The sequence below is a fragment of the Neovison vison genome, chromosome 7 (assembly GCF_020171115.1).
Source record: "Neovison vison isolate M4711 chromosome 7, ASM_NN_V1, whole genome shotgun sequence".
Lineage (NCBI taxonomy): Eukaryota > Metazoa > Chordata > Mammalia > Carnivora > Mustelidae > Neogale > Neogale vison.
In genome coordinates, this window is record NC_058097.1 from 135,872,056 (window position 1) to 135,896,205 (window position 24,150).

At 39.2% G+C, this 24,150-nt stretch overlaps 1 protein-coding gene across 3 annotated transcripts in view; it reads left to right on the forward strand.

The window, feature by feature from the left end:
• GRM5 (glutamate metabotropic receptor 5) overlaps positions 1-24,150 on the forward strand; it is a 543,151-nt gene that overhangs the window by 378,061 nt on the left and 140,940 nt on the right. For all 3 annotated transcript variants that reach the window (XM_044258344.1, XM_044258343.1, XM_044258346.1), the window contains exon 4: positions 14,720-14,955. In XM_044258344.1, coding sequence (XP_044114279.1) covers positions 14,720-14,955 — 236 coding nt within the window. The remainder of the gene's footprint in view (positions 1-14,719; positions 14,956-24,150) is intronic.

Consider the following 24,150-nt stretch of genomic DNA (forward strand, 5'->3'; position numbering starts at 1 on the left):
TTGTTACCCAATACTTGTTCAATGAATAAAGGAATAAATGTCCCAACATTTTGGAAGCAGAGAGGAAGAAACTGTTCAGCCCAGAGGAGCCCAAGAAGGTTTGCTAGGCTGCATTCTAGCCCAGTCTGCTGGCTTGACAGATGAACTGGATTTTAAAATCAGAAGACACATGACGTGTTGAAGGGGGTGGCACTCTTTCTAGAAGGCCTTGAAGTGGGAACACATGACACATTTGAGGCAAAGGAATCCATGTGTTACATCTCCAGGATAAAACATGTGTGTGCTGACTCTGTGCAGCACCAACATTCTGGCACACAGGACTGAAGAATGACCACGTATGCCTGGCACAGCACCCCAGCCCGCAACTCCTTCCCTTAATTTAATGACTGCTCCCTCGGAAGAGTAGTTATTCTGATGCTTATATTTTTAGTCTGGTATTACTCCTTTTGAAACAGACTTGGAGGGGATTTTTCAAGTTGTTTGCCCACAACAGATTCCTCCCCAAGAATTCTGTGGAATTACACTGAATCTTCGGGTTGCCATTTGAGAGTGCAACTAATGAAATCCATACCCATTGTATGTGATTAGTCTTCCATGTAAATAAATCAAGAGATTGTAAATGTTAAGAACAGAGAGTTTGGAAACACCTAGAATACTAATTGAGGTGATTGGGGAATAATCTCAGGGAGGTAGGACAGAAATGTGATTTTCCATAAGTGATGCAGTGACTGGAAATCTAATGAACAGTACCGTTTGCAGATAGACTGAGGAAAAAGGAAAGAGCATGTTCAGTCTGAAGAGTAAATGAAGAAACTGCCAGTGGGTTCATAAGTCAGGATTGCCCATTCAGCCAGGTCATGCCTAATGGACTGTTGACTCCTTAAGGCACGTACTAGAACCTACCACAGTGTCTGTGCAGTTTGAACACACCAAAGCGGCATTCCAAATGCTTTCCTAGTTAATGAACTGGAATGAGAAGTACATGGAGACAGTAACTAAAGGATCATCCAATGCAATTTTCTGTGCTACGTGTATTTTTCTGTTTTCCATCGCAATCACTTAAAATATATGAGCAGGAAATGAGGAAAGGAAGATTATATCATCTACATTATACAGATTTAGATTTTGATAAGAGAAACAATTTTTAAATTATTTAACATCTCTAACATTTGATAATTCATAAATTTTTCTCCTCATAATTTTCCAATTTTTTTATTCCTGTTACCATGTAGACTTCAAGGGCTTCAACATTCCAGAAATATATTTTTATATTAAATCTATTGGTTGTAAACCCTGAGGTAATTATTTTATAACCATAAGTATTGGTCTGCTTTACATATCAGTGATTTAATAAAATAAATGATAAAAATAATAATTATAAGGTTAAAATATTTATATTATAAGGACATAGTGGTAGAGAGTATCAAGTCTTTAGAGTTCTATTATTTTTGTTATTTCTCATTTTCTGATTGCCAATAGCTATTGTTTTGCATATATAGAAACTAAACAGAATAGGGTAGGTTAATATGGTACTGGCCCAAAGATAAGAAAATTGTTAACTTTTATTAATTTTTTAAAGATTTTATTCAGTTATTTGACAGAGAGAGATCACAAGTAGGCAGACAGGCAAGCAGAGAAGAGAGAGAGAGGAAGCAGGCTCCCTGCTGAGCAGAGAGCCTGATGCGGGACTCAATCCCAGGACCTTAAGATCATGACCTGAGCTGAAGGCAGAGGCTTAACCCACTGAGCCATCCAGGTGACCCTATATTAATTTTTTTAACATTCAAATCAGTTGTATATGTAGAGAATAGATCGAAATGCAGGAGAAAAGAACCACTAGAGAGCATATAAAGGGAAATATGATCATCACAACTCCAACTTATATTTATTTTTTTTCACACCAGACCTGTTGTCTCCCTCTACTTTACATTTAGGATATGGAACAACAATATCCTCATGATAGCATAAACTATAAAACTCCCCCTTTACCCCTATTTTCCACACATCTCTTCCTAGGGGATTCTTGGTATTCCTTACAAAGAAGCCTCTGCAGGCCTCCTGCTCCTGCTTTAAATTCAGGCCTCCAGTGGTTTCCGTTACCGCTGCAGCACATTTTCTAACTTGATTCCCTGAATACTCATCTATGATCACTCTGATCTGTTCCCACTGCTACCATATTTCCTCCGATTCTCATCATCTCCTCATTTCATTTCCCACCTTAAAAGCCACCACTGGCTTCCTGTCATCTGAATGAAAATGTCCAAACCATTGGGATGACACAAAAGACCATTCGCAACTGGTGTTCCTCTGCTTACTTCTCATTGGTTCACTGTCCTGAATGATCAAAGTAGCTGCACTGCTTCTAAGTCACTTTTCCAGATTCCCAAATACCTTCTCCCTACCTAGAAAATAAAATTTCAAAATACCATTGTCACTCCATATTATATATATATAAAATATATATATTTCATATGATATATATATAAAAGTATTACCCATACTTGTCAAACTCAATTTAAAACTGATCTTTCAGGGTACCTCACTGGCTTGGTTGGTTAAGCTCTGGTCTCCTGGTTTCAACTCAGGTCATGATCTCAGTGTTCTGAGACAGAGTTAAGCAGAGCTCCAAGAGCAATGGGAGTTTGCCCCCCATAATAAAATAAATAAATATTTTAAAAATAAATAAAGCTGGGTGCACCTGTGTGGCTCATTTGTTAAGCATCAAAATCTTGATTTCATCTCAGGTCATGATCTCAGGGTGCTAAGATGGACCCCAAGTCAGGCTCCATGCCGAACGTGGAGCCTGCTTAAGATTCTCTCTCCCTCTCCCTCTGCTCTGCCTCCACACTCTCTCTTTCAAATAAATGTGTTTCCTTTTATAAATAAATGAATAAATAAATAAATAGGTAAATCTGATTTCCCTAACAGAACTAATTATTTGCTGATGTTCTCTCCCACTGCATTTGTTTCACACCTGCAACAATATTTATTTGTATGAGGTCATTGATTTATATGTCTGTCCTCCTCTCCATTCCTCTATTAGACTGTGAGTCTTGGAGTATAGTGTGTAAAACTTACTTAACTTGTTTTTTTTTTTTTTTTTTTCCCAATTTATTTATTTTCAGAAAAACAGTATTCATTATTTTTTCACCACACCCAGTGCTCCATGCAAGCTGTGCCCTCTATAATACCCACCACCTGGTACCCCAACCTCCCACCCCCCCGCCACTTCAAACCCCTCAGACTGTTTTTCAGAGTCCATAGTCTCTCATGGTTCACCTCCCCTTCCAATTTACCCAAATTCCCTACTACTCTCTAACGCCCCTTGTCCTCCATGCTATTGGTTATGCTCCACAAATGAGTGAAACCATATGATAATTGACTCTCTCTGCTTGACTGATTTCACTCAGCATAATCTCTTCCAGTCCCATCCATGTTGCTACAAAAGTTGGATATTCGTCCTTTCTGATGGAGGCATAATACTCCATAGTGTATATGGACCACATCTTCCTTATCCATTCATCCGTTGAAGGGCATCTTGGTTCTTTCCATAGTTTGGCGACTGTGGCCATTGCTGCTATAAACATTGGGGTACAGATGGCCCTTCTTTTCACGACATCTGTATCTTTGGGGTAAATACCCAGGAGTGCAATTGCAGGGTCGTAGGGAAGCTCTATTTTTAATTTCTTGAGGAATCTCCACACTGTTCTCCAAAGAGGCTGCACCAACTTGCATTCCCACCAACAGTGTAAGAGGGTTCCCCTTTCTCCACATCCTCTCCAACACATGTTGTTTCCTGTTTTGTTAATTTTGGCCATTCTAACTGGTGTAAGGTGATATCTCAATGTGGTTTTAATTTGAATCTCCCTGAGGGCTAATGATGATGAGCATTTTTTCATGTGTCTGATAGCCATTTGTATTTCTTGATTGGAGAAGTGTCTGTTCATATCTTCTGCCCATTTTTTGATGTGTTTGTCTGTTTCGTGTGGGTTGAGTTTGAGGAGTTCATTATAGATCCTGGATATCAACCTTTTGTCTGTACTGTCATTTGCAAATATCTTCTCCCATTCCGTGGGTTGCCTCTGTTTTTTTGACTGTTTCCTTTGCTGTGCAGAAGCTTTTGATTTTGATGAAGTCCCAGAAGTCTATTTTCGCTTTTGTTTCCTTTGCCTTTGGAGACGTATCTTGAAAGAAGTTGCTGTGGCTGATATCGAAGAGATTACTGCCTATGTTCTCCTCTAAGATTCTGATAGATTCCTGTCTCACGTTGAGGTCTTTTATCCATTTTGAGTTGATCTTTGTGTACGGTGTAAGAGAATGGTCGAGTTTCATTCTTCTACATATAGCTGTCCAGTTTTCCCAGCACCATTTATTGAAGAGACTGTCTTTTTTCCACTGTATATTTTTTCCTGTTTTGTCGAAGATTAATTGACCATAGAGTTGAGGGTCCATATCAGGGCTCTCTACTCTGTTCCACTGGTCTATGTGTCTGTTTTTATGCCAGTACCATGCTGTCTTGGTGATCACAGCTTTGTAATAAAGCTTGAAATCAGGTAAGGTGATGCCGCCAGCTTTATTTTTGTTTTTCAACATTTCCTTAGCGATTCGGGGTCTCTTCTGATTCCATACAAATTTTTGGATTATTTGCTCCAGCTCTTTGAAGAATGCCGGTGGAATTTTGATCGGAATGGCATTAAAAGTATAGATTGCTCTAGGCAGTATAGACATTTTAACGATGTTTATTCTTCCGATCCAAGAGCATGGAATGGTCTTCCATCTTTTTGTGTCTTCTTCAATTTCTTTCATGAGTGTTCTATAGTTCCTCAAGTATAGATCCTTTACCTCTTTAGTTAGGTTTATTCCCAGGTATCTCATGGTTCTTGGTGCTATAGTAAATGGAATCGATTCTCTAATTTCCCTTTCTGTATTTTCCTTGTTAGTGTATAAGAAAGCCACTGATTTCTGCACATTGACTTTGTATCCTGCCACGCTGCTGAATTGCTGTATGAGTTCTAGTAGTTTGGGGGTGGAGTCTTTTGGGTTTTCCATATAAAGAATCATGTCATCTGCGAAGAGAGAGAGTTTGACTTCTTCATTACCAATTTGGATACCTTTTATTTCTCTCTGTTGTCTGATTGCTGTTGCTAGGACTTCTAATACTATGTTGAACAAGAGTGGTGAAAGTGGGCATCCTTGTCTTGTTCCTGATCTCAACGGGAAGGCTGCAAGCTTTTTCCCATTGAGGATGATATTTGCTGTGGGTCTTTCATAGATAGATTTGATGAGGTTCAGGAATGTTCCCTCTATCCCTATACTTTGAAGCGTTTTAATCAGGAACGGATGTTGGATTTTGTCAAATGCTTTTTCTGCATCAATTGAGAGGACCATGTGGTTCTTCTCTCTTCTCCTATTAATTTGTTGTATCACATTGATTGATTTACGAATGTTGAACCATCCTTGTAGCCCAGGGATGAATCCCACCTGATCATGGTGGATAATCTTTTTAATGTGTTGTTGGATCCTGTTGGCTAGGATCTTGTTGAGAATCTTAGCATCCATATTCATCAGTGATATTGGTCTGAAATTCTCCTTTTTGGTATGGTCCTTGCCTGGTTTGGGGATCAGGGTAATGCTGGCTTCATAGAAAGAGTCTGGAAGTTTTCCTTCTGCTTCAATTTTTTGAAACAGCTTCAGGAGAATAGGTGTTATTTCTTCTTGGAAGGTTTGGTAGAATTCCCCAGGGAATCCGTCAGGTCCTGGGCTCTTGTTTTTTGGGAGATTTTTGATCACTGCTTCAATCTCGTTATTAGATATCGGTCTATTCAGGTTGTTGATTTCTTCCTGGTTCAATTTTGGTAGTTTATATTTTTCCAGGAATGCATCCATTTCATCAAGGTTGCTAAGCTTATTGGCATATAACTGTTCGTAGTAACTTCTGATGATTGTTTCTACTTCCTTGGTGTTAGTTGTGATTTCTCCCCTTTCATTCATAATTTTATGAATTTGGGATTTCTCTCTTTTCTTTTGGATTAGTGTAGCCAGTGGCTTATCGATCTTATTGATTCTTTCAAAAAACCAGCTTCTAGTTTCATTGATACGTTCTACTGTATCTCTGGTTTCTCCCTCATTGATCTCAGCTCTAATCTTGATGATTTCCCTTCTTATGTGTGGAGTTGGTTTGATTTGTTGTTGATCCTCCAGTTCTTTAAGGTGTAGAGACAGCTGGTGTGTTCTGGATTTTTCAATTTTTTTGAGCAAGGCTTGGATGGCTATATATTTTCCCCTTAGGACCGCCTTTGCTGTATCCCATAGGTTTTGGACCGAAGTGTCTTCATTCTCATTGGTTTCCATGAATTGTTTCAGTTCTTCTTTGATCTCCTGGTTGATCCAAGCATTCTTAAGCAAGGTGGTCTTTAGCTTCCAGGTGTTTGAGTTCCTTCGGAACTTTTCCTTGTGATTGAGCTCCAGTTTCAAAGCATTGTGATCTGAGAATATGCAGGGAATAATCTCAGTCTTTTGGTATCGGCTGAGTCCTGATTTGTGACCCAGTATGTGGTCTATTCTGGAGAAGGTTCCGTGTGCACTTGAGAAGAATGAGTATTCTGCTGTTTTAGGGTGGAATGTTCTGTATATATCTATGAGGTCCATCTGGTCCAATGTGTCGTTCAATGCTCTTGTTTCTTTATTGATTTTCTGCTTCGATGATCTGTCTAATTCTGAAAGAGGCGTGTTAAGATCACCTACGATTAGTGTATTCATATCAATATGACTCTTTATCTTGATTAACAGTTTTCTTAAGTAATTGGCTGCTCCCATATTGGGAGCATAGATATTTACAATTGTTAGATCATCTTGGTGGATAGTCCCTTTAAGGATTATGTAGTGTCCTTCTGTATCTCTGACTACAGTCTTTAGTTTGAAGTCTAATTTATCTGATATGAGAATCGCTACCCCAGCCTTCTTTTGAGTCCCATTGGCATGAAAGATGCTTCTCCACCCCTTCACTTTCAGTCTGCGTGTATCTTTAGGCTCAAAATGGGTCTCTTGTAGACAGCATATGGATGGGTCCTGTCGTTTTATCCAATCTGCAACCCTGTGCCGTTTTATGGGTGCATTGAGGCCATTCACATTGAGAGTGATTATTGATAGATACGTTTTTATTGACATCGAGTTACCTTTGAAGTCTTTCTTTCTGTAGACTGTCTCTATATTTCTGTTCAATGCTATTCTTGGGATTTTTCCTCTTTTATAGAACCCCCCTTAATATTTCCTGCAGTATCGGCTTGGTGGTTGCATAGTCTTTTAAGTCTTGCCGGTCTTGGAAACTCTTTATCTCTCCATCCATTTTGAATGTCAGTCTTGCTGGATAAAGTATTCTTGGCTGCATGTTCTTCTCATTTAGTGCCCTGAATATATCTTGCCAGCCTCTTCTGGCTTGCCAGGTCTCTGTGGACAGGTCTGACGTTATTCTGATGGGCTTCCCTCTGTAAGTAAGGAGCCTCTTTGCCCTGGCAGCTTTCAAGAGATTATACCTACAATTATAATTTCTCAATTTGACTATCAGGTGTCGTGATGTTTTTTTGGAGTGTATAATCTTGGGTGGAGACCGTTCAGCCTCTAGTACATGAACGCTGGTTTCATTCGCGAGATTCGGAAAGTTTTCATGAAGGACTTGTTCCACGACATCTTCTAGACTTCTTTCTTTCTCCTCCCCTTCAGGAATTCCAATAATTCTGACGTTGGAACGCTTCATGGCATCACTTATTTCCCTAATTCTGCTTTCGTGGGATCTAAGCTGTTTGTTCCAGGCTTCCTCCTGATCCTTTCTCTCTATCTGTTTGTCTTCCAGATCACTAATTCTATCTTCTGTCTCAGTTACCCTAGCTTTGAGAGAGTTTAGATTGGATTGGAACTCATTGAGAGCATTGTGGACCTCCTCCCTGGTAGCTTTAAGCTCCGCCCTAACATTGTGAACATCCTGTCTGGTCGCTTTCAGTTCGGCTCTAATCAATTCTGTTTGGTCATCCATGGCTTTCTCCAACCTAGCTATTGCCTGGATAATTGTTAGCCTGAATTCTCTTTCCGACATATTGTCTATGTTGATAGCCGTTAGCTCTGTTGTGGAAGGTCCATCCTCTGTATTTTTCTTCTGTTGGGCATTCCTCCTCCTAGTCATTTTGGTGGGAGAAGACTGAACAGATGTAGCTGGATGTATCAACTCTGGTGCAGTCAAGGTGCACCCTGGAACACTTCCTGATCTCCGTCTCAGAAGCCTCAGTCTGGGTGCAGAAGCTGAATAAATTCCCCCTTGGATGCTGGCAGTGCAGGTTCCAAGTTAAAGACCCTGGGGGCGCAGGATCTTTTGCTCGTCCCCAAAGCCAAGGCAGTGGCGGCTGTCTGGGAGCTCCTGACCGCCAGAGAGGTTCCAAGCAGCGATCGCACACTGAGATTTTGCCGCTGGCCGGGGCTGGGAGTGCCCGGCTTGCGCGCACCTCTTTTCAGAGGCGGCTGTGGGTCGGGCGCGCGTCTGGGGCACTGAGAACGGGGCGCTGGTCCGTAAGTCGCAGGCTGGGCTTTTGCGCGCCTCTGTCCGGGGAAGAGTTTCGCGGGCGCGAGGCTTAGACTTTGAAACAATGGCCCGGGTCTAGAAGCGCCCCAGGGCCTTAGAAACCCAGGAGAGCTGGAGCGACGTACACGCGCATCTCAAGCTTTGTGGTAGGGCTAGCGCGCGTTCTGCAGACCGGCTCCCATCCCCTCACAGGAGCCGGAACCCCGCGCTCTGGGGCACGCTGGCGGCTTAGGGACCAGGAGCCGGTTTCTCCGCCGCACTCTCTCTGCTTCCGCGCCGGGGAGGCCGTCTGGGACCGGGGACTCAAGCCCCTGTCCCTAGCCGCCCCGATTCCCACAGTTTGCCCCCGCGATCCTTTGCTCTTTTGGAGTGCTTTCAACCAGTCTCCGAGTTAATGCTGGTCCCCAGACGCAGGGCACTCTCGCTCGTATCGGGGTATTACTTTCCCACCGGTCGCCTCTGGTGGCTCCCTCCCCCTTTTGTTTATCTTCCGATCTCAGTCCGCTGTTCCCATTCCGCTTTACCTGCTCACTGGCGTCTTCTGCCCCTGTAGAGATCCAGACGTGTATAATTCTGATCTCAGGCTGATTTCATGGGTGATCAGAGTTCTTTGGTAGGTAATCAGCTCACTTTGGGGTACCAGCTGAAAAGACGCCTCTTCCTAGTACCCCGCCATCTTTATTTTTCCCAACTTAACTTGTTTTTCTCAATCTCAAAACAGTTTCAATAGATAATAAATGTGGTGAAGTGAATTTTTATTCACAACATTCATTGATCCCCTATGTGGGAAAAATCATACACACCTGTCCTATTTAGGTAAGGCTTGCCCATACGACTTGCTTTCATCAATGAAATATGAGCAGAAGTGACCTGCACCACTTCTGAGTGGACTACTTAAGAACCATTGGATGATGGGCGCCTGGGTGGTTCAGTTGGTTGAGCAGCTGCCTTCGGCTCAGGTCATGATCCTGGAGTCCTGGGATCAAGTCCTGCACCGGACTCCCTGCTCAGCAAGGAGTCTGCTTCTCCTGCTGACCTCTCTCTCCCAATGCTCTCTCTCTCATTCTCTCTCTCTCTCTCTCTCTCTCTCTCTCTCTCAAATAAATAAATAAAATCTTTAAAAAAAAAAAAAACCCATTGGATATTTTTTCCTTCTATAAGACTGGCCATGTCCCAGAAGGAAACTATTCTTTCAGACTATGTCTCAGAATGAAGGCAACATGGAGGAGAATTATAACCCTCTGCAATGAATCTAAATGCTGAGCAAGAAATAAACTTTTGTACTAAACCACTGGGACACTGGAATTTTTCATTGCCACAAAATAATTTAGTCCAAAATAGGCAGGTATTTAATAAATGTTGGTGGAAATAAGAAAAGCTATAGAGAGATTGAAGAACTCTAGCTGGAGAATTTCAGAGTCAATTTTGTTAAACAACAACCTTCTATTGAAAAGAGATAAAAATTAAATTTCTGTGAATTGCTAAATAGGAGGAATAGTGGGAATTGAGGGCCGAGAGGAGAAAGGAGGATATGTAGATAATAGAGGAGGCATATATATTTGGGTAGTACAGTTTGGAAAGAAAATGAAAATAAATTCTTGCCAGATGAGCATGTCCTTAAGATGTCTTCAGGGAGAATTTAAAGAATCCAATACCTTAGATTCCTTGAGAATGGGTCCATATTAAAGATTCCTCCTTTAGTTAAGCCAACCTAAGTAAGCTAAAAATGTTTTTCCTGTTCTAAATGTCCAAGTCACTCAGTTTCTATAGTCAAAGAAAAGGTGGAGGCCTAATATAACACTCCAATTAAGAATATTATATGTATACTGAATTCTTGTTTTTCACAGAAGTTATGTGCCATAAACATGCACCAAACATTGAATCTGTGAATAGTGACCACTATCCCCAGGAGAAGGACAGGTTTAAATTGCTGTGGGCCTCTTTTCACATTTCCATCAAGTAGGCAGTACATAACCTTGCTTTATGCATGTCCTGTCTAAAGATACCTTATTTAAAATATATTGTTGATTCATTAATATTGAACTCCCACCAAATAACACTTTACTCATGCATGAATGTAGCTGATTTTAAAAATGCATTTTCTGTGTAGGTGATATCATAGCCTTCTTGCACTTGGGAACTCTAGATAACACATCAGCACTATGCTGGGTGGGGGGGTATTTTAAACAGTGAAATCAAAAACAATAACAAAAAACCCACAAAAATAAAAAAAAAAAAAAACCCTGCTACTAAACAGATCATGAAAAGGACACTTGTTTATGAGAGCTCCAACCAGAAAGCAGAGGAGCATGTTGTTCAATCTCAGCTGGGAATGTGGACATCCAGAGACTCAACAATTTTTGCCACCCTGTGCATGTGGGAAGTGTCATGAAGCTGCCATGGGTATTAATGTGGGGCTTGCAAATAAATGTTAGCAAGTAGGTGAATCTGCGCATACAGAATCTGCAAATAATGAAGACTGACTGTATATCAAGAAATCAGAAGAAAAATAATGAAGTGGATTATGGGGAGATGGGTAAAATGCCCACTAGTGAGAAGAGAAATTAGATAAATGGATGAATGGATGGACGAATGGGTCGAGATACATAGGCAGGTAGATAGATAGATAGATACTAAATGGGGAGAGGTATTTGAAATATGGTGTATTTTTAATTTCTTCCCTTATCTTCCTCCCCACTCTTTATTCCTTCTTTGGTAAAATAGATGTCTCCCAAAAGTATTTAGGTAGTACTTGACAGTCTAATCTATCAGTATAATGTAAAGCATTAGATCATAGAAAAGTAGCATAAGTTTTTCTTGGCATTTCATTTTGCTTTTGGATTTATTATTTCTTACTTAGAGATACCCTGTCATCTTAACACAAATCTTAAAAGCACATTTTTTAAAGATTTTATTTATTTATTTATTTGACAGAGAGCAATCACAAGTAGGCAGAGAGGCAGGCAGAGAGAGAGAGAGGAGGAAGCAGGCTCCCTGCCCAGCAGAGAGCCCGATGCGGGACTCGATCCCAGGACCCTGGGATCATGACCTGAGCCGAAGGCAGAGGCTTAACCCACTGAGCCACCCAGGCACCCTTAAAAGCACATTTTTATGAAAATGTTAATGTTTAATAACCTAAAGTCAATACGACACCATCTAACTTAGCCATCACGGAATGAAGTTTCTTGAAACTTATATAGCAGACATTCCTCACTAAGTTTAAATAGAATAACCTTGTTTATCAAATAGATATTGGAATTTTCTGTTTAATTACAAACTCCATTATGATTTTTTACTTTGCTATTGAATGGAAACATCTGGAACAAAACTTAAATTCACAGCTCTAGGGGGCATAGCTCAGTGGTAGAGCATTTGACTGCACAACTCTAACTTATAGACTACTACTAAAACATCTTTTGCCAACTTCTTAAATATGGATAAGGAATTTATACCTGAACAACAACAACCAAAAAAAAGCTGAAGAACATGGTGTGAATTGAGTCAGTTAACAAACTCTGGCATAGATACTTTTTTTATGGAAATATTTTCTCTAGAAAAGTTTATCAAGACAAGCTTTTTACAATCCCTATTAAATTCAATGAATGAATTGTGAAGGGTAAATTGGACCCATTATAATCTTACATTTCTTATGTAATATTCATAATCATAGTGTTACATAAGAGCAAGCTAGCATTAACAAAAGGAGCAATTTAAATTCCCACTTCTTGGAGAATGGGGCTCTGCTTGACAAACAGCCCTTCCTGCCCCGTTTGCAGCACGCCCCTGCATCTCCTCTGGCGCCAATGAGACCCACACTCTCATACCAGTGATATAATAAACCCTCCACAACAGAGGGAGAAAATGAGGCAAACAAGCCCACATCATTTCAACTTGTCAGCTTTAAATAAAATCCTCTGCAGCTGAAAATGAGAAATTTGAGGGAAGAGAATGTGTGAAGTAACCAAATTCAACACTGGGACAAAACATATTGCATGACTTATTCGTCTTTTTCCTGAGCTGCCACAAAAGTTTTTGAAATTTTACCATAATTTTTTAACGAAATCTCTTTTGTCAGTGACGACTTAGAAGAAGAAATAGTTCGTTCTGTTTGTTTGTTTGTTTCTCCTCTTCCACCCACTGATGCCGTAGGAAACATCTCAAGTTATGGCAAGCCCCTATGATATCTTAATGAGTAATCTGCGACCTTTGGAAAAACTCTCATTATCAGTTTTTAAGTCAGAGTTGCCGTAGCAGAGCATGCTAGAATAAAAGTACATTTTTTATACTTATTTTAATTAATTACTTACGTAATACCTTCCCCAGCACTGATTTTATATGCAAAATATTGGAGCATGCTCTCCGCCTACAAAAAAAGTTAAAAAGAGAAAAATACATTTGAAGGAAGATAAAGGGAGATTCACGTTCTGATAAATATATCTAATATGTATGAAATAAACAATGATTGTGAATGTAAATCCTTTCTCTCCCCCTTTCTCGGGTGTCTCCCTCACCCCACCCCCTCTAACCTCCAAGCACTTCCTGCTTCACATTCAGAGTCTCCATCCTGTTCTTCCGCTCAGCTCTCTCCAAACTCTTTCTCTTCCCTATTTGTTACTTTTTCTCAATGTTATAAAGTCCCTTGATTTTCTTTACCTTCCCTGAAAAAGCACTTGCCTGTATTCAAAGGAAGGACAGCCCCACTGGGTCCCAGCATATACTTAGCACAAGTTGTGCATCCTCCAATGGGAGAGAGAATGGAAAAATCAGTATCTTTTGTCCTTCCCTGAAGTGTGCCCAAATTTAATATAAATATCTTTTTATGTCTTTTGTTTCCAAAGTTTTGTTTCACATATTTTCCAAATAAGCTTAGAATACTTTCCCCCTTATTCTTTCACACTCTTAAACCATTGTATTATGAACTCTCTGGTTTCAAACTCTTTTATTTTAAAATCCCTAGGTTACTTTGAGTTATCAGTGCATAGAATGATAGTAATATTGAAGTGGATGGTCCCTGTCACCATCCTTGATGGTTCATTGTTAAGAAGTTTTCTAATCTGTCCAACGCAAACAGGATTTCATGTGTGCATTTTAAATATATTAAAGAAGTACCTTGTGATGGGAAAGAGTATATGGACTGTGGATTATGGGACTTTGGTGTGAAGTGCTGAAGAATCTATACTGAACAGAATGACCATAATCAGAAGGTTTTTTAAACCTCTTTATAATTTACTTGTAAAATGTGGGGGAAAAAAGAATATCATGTTGTAGGATGGTTACATTAATATTAGGTGTGTTTGAGAAATATTTTCATTTTTTTAAGATTTTTTAAAATTTTTTATTTTATTTGACAGACAGAGAGCACAAGTAGGCAGAAAGGCAGGCAGAGAGAGAGGAAGGGAAATGGGCTCCCTGCCGAGCAGAGAGCCCAATGTGGGGCTTGAAACCCAGGACCCTGGGATCATGAACTGAGCCGAAGGCAGAGGCTTTAACCCACTGAGCCACCCAGGTGCTCCAAAATATTTTCATTTTTACTTTATGATCATTATAATAATTATAATAAAGTAAAGGAACAGAATGGATTTAAATTTAACTTGACCTAGCTACTAAACACTCAGGGCACCTGGGTGGCTCTGTGGGTTAAAGCCTCTGCCTTCAGCTCAGCTCATGATCCCAGAGTCCAGGGATCGAGCCCCACATAGGGCTCTCTGCTCAGCAGGGAGCCTGCTTCCCCCTCTCTCTCTGCCTGCCTCTCTACTACTTGTGACCTCTGTCTGTCAAATGGATAAATAAAATCTTAAAAAAGGATAAAATAAACACTCAGTTAATACTATGAATGGTGATATCATGCTATTTCCATACATATACCAGTTTTTCAACCAGTAAAATTCTGCCAAAAACATTAGGTTATTCTCCACAGTTTGAGATTAGTGAGACTGGTACCTTCTAGTCCTCTTAGGTGTAAAGTTCCCCTGGTGTTTTATACTCTTTATTCTAAGCTTCTTTTTCAGTAATCATGTAGGTATAACGTAGGACCCTGAAGTGGCCTGAGGCGCCTTTTAATGACTGATCTTTTCAAAAGGAAAGCAAATATGGAATCATTTCCTTAGAAAGTATCTGTTCTGAGCTGAGCTGGTTTTTGTTTCCCCACAGTGATGGCTGGGCTGACAGGTATGATGTGACAGATGGATATCAGCGAGAAGCTGTTGGTGGAATCACAATCAAGCTCCAATCTCCCGATGTCAAGTGGTTTGACGATTATTATCTGAAGCTCCGTCCAGAAACAAACCTTCGAAACCCTTGGTTTCAAGAATTTTGGCAGCATCGTTTTCAGTGCCGGCTGGAAGGTTTTGCACAGGAGAACAGCAAATACAACAAGACTTGCAATAGTAAGCAGATTTATTGTTTCATTTATAGTGGATAAGGCTAAGGCTCCAATTTAAGTAAAGTGTGTCGGGGGCTAGTGGCTGTAATCTGTTAGAGAAGAGGACTCTTAGAGAAATAGAGTGGGTATTGCTACTTACAGTGATAAACAGACCTTATTCTCATTAAGAAAAGCATATCAGAGCAAGTGTTTACTCTGTGGAGATCACAAACAATTTTATTATTTATATCATTCAGGAAACTGGCACTTTACTAAGAGGATAATGTGAGCTCCTGAGAGCAAGTGCTGTTGCCACCCTTGAAGGCAAGAGCTCCATTCTGCTCGTCTTGATTGTCTTTAGCAGTTAGCACAAAGCTAAACACTTAGTAGCGGTTTCATGTATTCTGAAGAATGAATCAGTAAATTTTGAAGGACAGAGCCAATTCCTCTTTTCATCAATAAACTAGAACATAGCAGCAGGGGTTTGTTGTGTATTGTTATTATGTTTCAGGAGACATAATCTGAGCAAAGCCATTTGTTCTTACATAGGTATAAGGGCTCACATTGTCCCAACTGTTGCTTTGGTTGTAAGGAAAACTAGTTACTGCCCTCAAGATGTTCAGTGTCTAGAAGGGAGCTAGTCATGGCAGCCAATGTTGCAATCCACTGTTGTAAGTGATATTATATGAGTTAAACATAGGGTCTTGGTACTATTATTGGTTGCTCATTGAAAGGGAATCTCAACTCTAATAACCGATGTAGGGCCAAAATTGGTCTATATGTCAAATTTTGCAAAAATAAAGGTTTGTTAAATTGATAAGGGATTTGTTGAGACTGCCTTATACCCACATTGTGTAACAAAAACCCTATATGCATTTGCATAGGAATAAAATGTTTGAGTTGGTGGTATAGGTGCCTTTATCCATGATGCTGGAACACCACAGTGCTCTGGGGCAGTAGGTTGGAAATCTTGGCCCACAAACCAATTCCGTCCACAGAGAAGTTGTCCCATACCAGCACGAAAATGAGAATAATGAGAGTGATATAGAGAGTTTTTCATAATGCACTTACCCTCCCAGTTCATGTCCATCCTATATTTTTTGGTATAAGTTCATTCTTTTGTAAAATGAAGAATGGAGTAAATGGTGATTTGCGATTGTTTTTAAACGTCAGTACTTGTTAAAATAAGAACTTGGCAACCTTATGTCAGTTCCCATTAAGGTAGTGAGGGAGGGAAGGGATGCTGGAGGGTGGGATATTGTACTGGTCACTGAAATCCAGAAATCACAGAAGGCTCATGGTGTGAGCCTGTGTTTGTTTCTCTCTCACTTTAGATACTGCTTGTCCAAAATCTTCAAATGTTTGGTCACCTCCTTTGTTTTTATTTTTATTTTCAAGAAAGAAAAATGTGTGAACATACATAACATTGTGACTTCTGTTACACAATTTCAATTTTTATAGCTAATTTCATATTTTTCACCATTCTATCCAGTTTCTGAGGGACGTAGACTTCTTTCCTCTCTTGACATTTGGGAACTTCTTCCCCTCTGGGATCCAGTTCTGTGATTGTGTACAGATTACTGTATGGAGCTACATTTAAGGAGTCATAGAAAGTAAACAATAGATCTGATCTCATCTTCAGTTCTCTTTTACCAAGGAGTTAATGCCAGTCCCTAACCAGTGTGGCGAAGGGAATTTTGCCAGTTGGTCTTCACCTTCTTTTGTACCAATGCTCTTTTCCTTTGCCTTTTTGTCTGAAATGTCTTCTCCTTGAAATAGTTGTTTCTCTTATTTTTTTTCCACTGTTAGATATCTTACATAGATATAGTCTTGAAAAACTCTTAATTGGTTTCTATGGAATATTATTTCTATGGCAACTGTTCTGTAAGAGCCTTCCTTTCAACCTACTACTATAGTTTTATGTCTTTCACATGATGACCCTGATATAATTTCTCTTCTCAGAATTGGTTCCTTACTATCCTACTAGAAAACCCTCTTCAGCCACTCTGCCACCCCTGGAATCTTATCTGACAAAGGGTGTCATTTTGTACATAAACATGGACACTTATATGCAATACTTCTGTTATTCTTTCAATAAAGAAAGTACTATGATTATCCTTATTTAAAAATAACAAAACCAAGGTTTAGAGAGAAAAAATCACTTGCTCAAGGTCACCTAACTACTAAACTCTGGAACTTAAACTCAGTTTGTCTGATCTCCCTGATATGAGGAAGTTGAGAGGCAACATGTGGGAATAGGGGGTAGGAAAAGAGTAAATGAAACAAAGTGGGATCAGGAGGGAGACAAACCATAAGAGACTCTTAATCTCACAAAACAAACTGAGGGTTGCCCTGGGGGAGGGAGGAAGGGAGAGGGTGGTGGGGTTATGGACATTGGGGAAGGTATGTGCTATGATGAGTGCTGTGAAATGTGTAAATCTGGCGATTCACAGACCTGTACCCCTGGGGCTAATAATACATTATATGCTAATTTAAAAAAATTTTTTAACTCAGTTTGTCTAAAGTTTCACCAATATGATACACTAAAGAGACAGAATATGACTTTTAAAAAAAATTGCCATCAAATTTGCATTATATACTAGTCAATATATAGGTCAAAGATACAAAAAAGAAAAATCTTAAAATTATTTGTGTATAACTATGGAATGCAGTAACGCACACCCAAATGTTCACTATGCTCTATTTCTGACCATATATCCTTATTTACTCAAATGTCCTTTTTGTATCTTATTCTCCATCTTCAAAGAGGCTCCAATAGTTTAACACTATTGAATGTTACCAGTACTTTCCTAAATATAATGTACTTAAGCCCTTTCATCAGGCCGTGTGCATAAGAGAACCATTTTTTAAATGGAGTGTTAAGAAGTATTAAGAGTTTGTAATTCATGCCAGTCAAGAAGGTTTACCTTACTCACTGTCTACAGTACCTTAAATCTAACAGATAGTTCAATGGGAAAAATGGCTTGACACAAAGAATAGAAGTACTCATAGCTGACTACTGCTTATTTTTCTTAGGAGATTCTTGGAAGGCAAAGTATAAAAGTTGGGAGAGTTATCTAAACCTAGTAGCCCAGAATGAGCAGTCGTTTTGTAGAGAGTATGCCCCATTCATAGGAATTCTTTTAATGCCTGTTAGTTTTGCCTCCTCTCTTATACCACATAAATGGAATCTTACATTATTTGCTTTTTTGTGTCTGGCCTTTCCCCTCAAAATAATGTGGTAGAGTTTATCCCATCATTGCATATATTGGTAGTTTATTGTTTTTTATCGTTGTGCCATGTCCCTTTGTATGGATTTACTACCAGAATTTAGCTATCACTTCTCCTGTAGATGGACATTTGGATTATTTATGGTTTTAGGTATTAGAAATTAAGGTTTTATGAACAAGTATGTATGTATCTTCTGGCAGACCTATATCCTAATTACTGTTAGATGTATACCTAGTAATAGAAATGCTGCATCATAGGCTCTGCATATGTTTAGCTTTACTAGATAGTCCCGAGCAGTTGTACGAAGTGATTGGACTAATTGCTACTTTCCCTGAAATGTATGAGAGTTCAAGTTGCTCTGCACTCTGTCAACAGTTGGTACTATCTGTTTTTTTCTTTTATTATTATTTAAAACATTCTACAAGTGTGTGTTTGTATCATATTGTGATTTTGATGGGCTGTCCATTATCTATTACCAAGGTAAGTTCTTTCTCATATGCTTACTGGAAATTGGGACATCTTATTTTATAAAGTGTCTGTTCAAGTCTTTTGCACATTTTTTGAGTTGATTATTTTTTAACATCTATTTTAAGACTTCTTTGTATAGTGTGGATATGAATACTTTGTTAGAGATACATATAGTGAAAATTGCCCATTTAAACCATGGCTTATTACTAGTTCCTATTTATCTCGTTTGTTACTTGTTTTCTATTTGTCCACTTGTTCTTAATTCTTTATTCCCCTTTTACTTCCTTCTTGTAGATTCACCAATAATTTTTATTATCTTACTCTATTACTTCTCTTAATATTTTTGTTTCATCTTAGTATAATTCATTTAGTTTTCAATAGAAATTACTAAATGAATCTTTAATTTATACAAACAATTTTAAGTTGGTCCTTGTTTACATTCAATAATCTTGCATATCCGTTTATTCCCCCATACTATTTTTTGCTATTGCCATATAATTTATTTCAATATGGATTATGTACAGTACAGGCTTTGCTAGGATTGTTGTCCTAAATGTCAACAGTCATACTTACCCATTTCAGTGTTCTTCATTCCTTCTTGTACTTCCTTGCTTTCGCCTGTGATTTTTTTCAGCCTAAAGAATTTCTTTTAATATTTCTTATAATGTAGGTCTACTGACAACAAATTTATCAGCTTTTTTCTCTTTTTATAGATTTTATTTTTTTAAGATTTTATTTATTTATTTGGCAGACAGAGATCACAAGTAGGCAGAGAGGCAGGTGGGGGGTGGGTGGGGAGAAGCAGGCTCCCTGCCAAGCAGAGAGCCCGATGCGGGAACTTGACCCCAGGACCCTGAGATCATGACCTGAGCCGAAGGCAGAGGCTTAACCCACTGAGCTACCCAGATACCCTATCAGCTTTTTTATCTTAAGAATATCTATATTTCACCTTTATTTTTGAAAAATGTATTCACGAAGTATAGCATTCTGTATTGTCAGGTCTTCTTCAGTTCCCTTTTTCTTTGAAAACAACATTCCATTTTGTTTTCTGAATTCCATGATTTCATTGAGAATTTAGCCACCATTCTTGATGTTGTTTCCTTGATGGCAATGTGTCTTTTTTCTAGGCTTTTAAGATTTTTTTTTTAAGTTTTTAGTTGACTATGATGAGATTAGGTGTGATTTCCCTTATATATTTCATAGTTCAGGTTTCAGGAACTTCTTAAACCTGTGGAGGAAAGACCTGTGTCAGCTTTGAAAATTTCCCAGCCATTATTTCCTGAAATATTCCTTCTGTCACATTTTTCTCTCTCTGTTCCTTCTTGTGCCCAAATACACCTATTAGCTTATTTGGCTGTGTCATAGAAGTGACGTTTTCCTCTGGGCTTTCTTCCCTATCTTTTCCTTCTCCGTGCTTCAGTTTGATTTTTTCTATTATTCTGTCTCTGATTATTCCAATCATATTTCCACCTATGTCTGGTCAGCTGTTAACCAAAATAAGTTTTTTAAATTTCAGATATGGTGTTTTACAGTCACAGAATGTCCATTTTCTTTCTTTTCATAGTCCTCAGTTTTCTGCTGAAATACTGTTTCTTGTCGCCGCCGAGAGGGTGGCGCGCCGTGATCGTATAGTGGTTAGTACTCTGCGTTGTGAAATACTGTTTCTTGTCTACTTTTTTCAATCACTTGTCTTATTTCCTTGAACAGATTGATTATAACTATTTTATGGCCCCTTTTTTCTAATCCTAACATCTGGATCTTTTGTCAGTCTTCTTCTATTGACTTATTTTTCATATTGTTTACATGTTGTGCTTCTTGATACATCTAACATATGTTTTCTTTTGTGCTAGACATTGAGTATAAAATACCATCAGATTGAATTTTATATTATTTTTCTCCCCTGTGATGGTTTGCTTTTTCCAGATTCAAATAAATTGAGATGAGGTAAGTTATAATATAAGACAGAAGGAATCAACTTTTGGTTCAAAAATGTCTTTAAGGGACAACTGACATGGAATTTCCACTGAGAGCCTAGTGTGTCCCATGCCCTGGCTGACTGATTTAATCAGATTTTTTACTATTTTTGAGCTTTGCTCTCCAGCCTCCTGTACCATACTTTTCTAAACCTGGCATGCATTGGAGGAAAGGAATAATTAAAGTGTGAGCAGTTTCTTTTCCTCAGGTGGGGCTTTTCTTTCAGATAATATAAAACAATGGGAGATTTCAGTTTTCCTCTTCAATTTATTAAGCCTCCATGCAGCCTCTGGAATCAGCAAATGAATCACAAGGGAAAATAGCTATCATGCACTTAAGGCTCCTATCATTTATAAACTGAGATACCAGATCATTTCAATATCGAAAAGTACTTCTGTTTTCTCTTTTTTCCAGAAGTGTCATGTACAGTGTGGAGTTACACCTCTCCTTCCCCCAGCCACACTTCATGTCCTTCCCTAGAACCTCAGAAGGTAACTTCATTGAAAAATAGCATCATCACAGATGTAATTGGTTAGTAGGTGGAGACACTAGAATAGGGTGGTCTCTTGTCACCTCCAAAGAGGAGAAGGGACACAGAGACAGAGAGACACAGGGAGAGTAGCAGGGGAAGATAAAGGCAGAAACTTGAGTGATGCAACACAAGGACAAGGAATGCCAAAAGTCAAGGGCCACCACCAGAGGCTAGGAAGAGGCAAGAGAGGATATTACCAAGAGTCTAGAGGAAGCTCGGCCCTATCAACACATTGATTTCTGACTTCCAGACTCCAGAACTACAAGAGAATGAATTTCTGTTGTTTTAAGCCACCTAGTTTCTGGTACTTTGCTATGGCTGCCCTAGTAAACTAAGGTCCCTTCTTTCAGACCAAACTAGATTGGCAGCCTGGTCCACAACTTGCAGATTCCCTCAGATGAGAAAGCAGTGCATGACACCTACCCACTTTCATAGGTCTCCTCTTTGTTCATTCATCCTGTCTTTGTTTTGTCCATACATCTTCACTGCCTTTAATTTTTCTTAATTTTGCATTTCTTTGGCCTATTAAAGTTATACAGTAAAAGAATTTTCATTTGCTTTCTTCTCCATCCTACCCAACACCAAAGTCTCCTCTTTTATTTTGTATTCTTAATCATCACTACCCCCTGCAATCCCAGTTTGGATATATAAGTGAAACCTGCAGTTTATAATGTCCAAAATACTTATACATTTTTTTTAAAGATTTTATTTATTTATTTGACAGAGAGAGATCACAAGTAGCAGAGAGGCAGGCAGAGAGAGAGGAAGGGAAGCAGGCTCCCTGCTGAGCAGAGAGCCCGACTCGGGACTCGATCCCAGGACCCTGAGATCATGACCTGAGCCGAAGGCAACGGCTCAACACACTGAGCCACCTAGGCGCCCCAATACTTATACTTTTTTTAGTTTTTGTTTTATTTTTAAGCATTTAAAAACTTAAATCAAAATATTAGTATAACTCTTCAGTGTTTTAACTATGTGGTTTTGACAGAATCTAGGTTTATATGCTATTAACAGTGAGCCCAATTTCAGTAAGTTTTACTTAAATTGGACAATTATGTTAGACTTGAATTATAAATGAAATGGTTAATAATGATAATAAATTAAAAGTATGAAGAATATAGTTTAACTTTTCAAATTGTTTATTTAAGCAACCCAGTAATAAAAGCTATGGAGAAATAAAACTGTTTTCTAGTAACTGTATGCTATTCTATTTTTGAACCAATTTCAGGACCCATTTCCTTTACAGTTACACTGTCACCCACTGATATTCATTTACTGTCTCCTTTCTGTGATTTCTCCCTGTCACTTCCAGTAGCTTCTGGAGGTGTCATTTATGACACTAACACACAAACATTCTTACCTGGATGTCCTGAGGGCACCTCAAACTTACATACCCAGAACTCACCTCATTATAACTTTTGCAACCACAGCCCCAAACTTTGAGCTCCTCCTTTTAGCATCTCCAGTTTGAGTAAATGATATACCCATCTACCCAGGCTCCCAAGATGCAGGGATAAGGGGTCCTCTCCTGTTCCCCTTCTAGTACCCTCTCAGCCAACTGGTGACCAAATACCATTAATGTCGCGGCCAGTGCGACGAATCAACCAGGGAAACCGTGAGGACTAAGAGGATGGTGAAAAGAAATTAAGAGACAAAGAGATGGAGACAGGAAGGACACTGAAGATGATGTCCAACAGTGCCGATTTTATTCCACATCTTACAAGAATTTATAAGGCAGACCACAATAGGAGAAGTAATACATCAGTACATAGTCAGATGACCACAAGTTTCTATAACAAGTTTACATTTACTACAAGCAAACCTCCTGGTGCCAGGTAGTTTCAGCTAAAGCCATTAGCAAGACAATCAACCGGGGGAGTGAGTTATGGGAGGTACAGAACAACAAGGACTAACTTAAGAATTCAGGACCCTGGCCACATTGTTCCCTACTGTAGGGAGAGTGTGTGGGAAGTCACGTAGGCGAGCACACTACACATAGCACAGACCCTTTCTCAGTGCACTCAACTTTCCCCGTCCTTAACCTTGTCAAGGTGTCCGGACTTTGAAGGAGACACAAGTCAGGGCCTGGTTTGGTCCTCGACTCCAACCATGACATAGCCTCCAACACATTAATTCTACTGTTTGAACATTTTCCACATCTGTTTTCTGTTCTTCATTGCTGGCTGAATTCACATCTTTATACCATGCTGTGATTTGGTTCTTCATGATCTCTCACCTCACATATTAGAATAATCTTCCTATCTAATCTTCTTATTGATACCAACTTCTTCCTCTTCCATTTTATGCTGACAACTAGCCCCAAAGGAGTCCATTTAAAGAATGAATCTCATCCTTGTTACTGCCATTCTTAATGATCTTCCATGGTTCTCCCGTATCTGTAAAAAGAATACCCACCTCATTGCCCCCAAATTCTTCAAATTCACCATATATGTTTTTCAGATCCCATCTTCTATTCCTTAAGCCCAAGAACTCTATGCTTCAAACACTTCACAGATTGTGCTTGTCCAGTTTAGAGTGGCATGCCTACCTAGGTTCCTGAACTTTTACACATGTGCTTTTGCTCAGTGAAAGACTTTCCTCAAGATATCTGTCAGTTCCACTGAGCTTATATTCTCATGGTTTTGGATGACTTCAGTATCCTGTTCTCAAAAAAACTCTACTTTTCCTCAGGTCACTTCCTATGCCTTTTGTCTTCTTTTTGTTACATACCAATCCAGATATTAAATGTGGTTACTCCACTCCCTTTATTTTTAAGCCACTAAGTCACCTCTCACATGAGCATTTCCGTCTATGCCAAACTATTATCAATAAAATGAAGATGAGAAAAATGGGTTCAGATCAACATAAAAGTCCTTTGGCCAAGAGGGCATTTCTGGGGCTCTAGTGATGTGCTGTTTCTTGAGCCAGTGATGATCACTAGGATGTTTCTTTTGGAAAAAAAAAAAAAAAAATGATGCATAGTTAAGATTTTTGCACTTCTCTGTGTTCCATGTT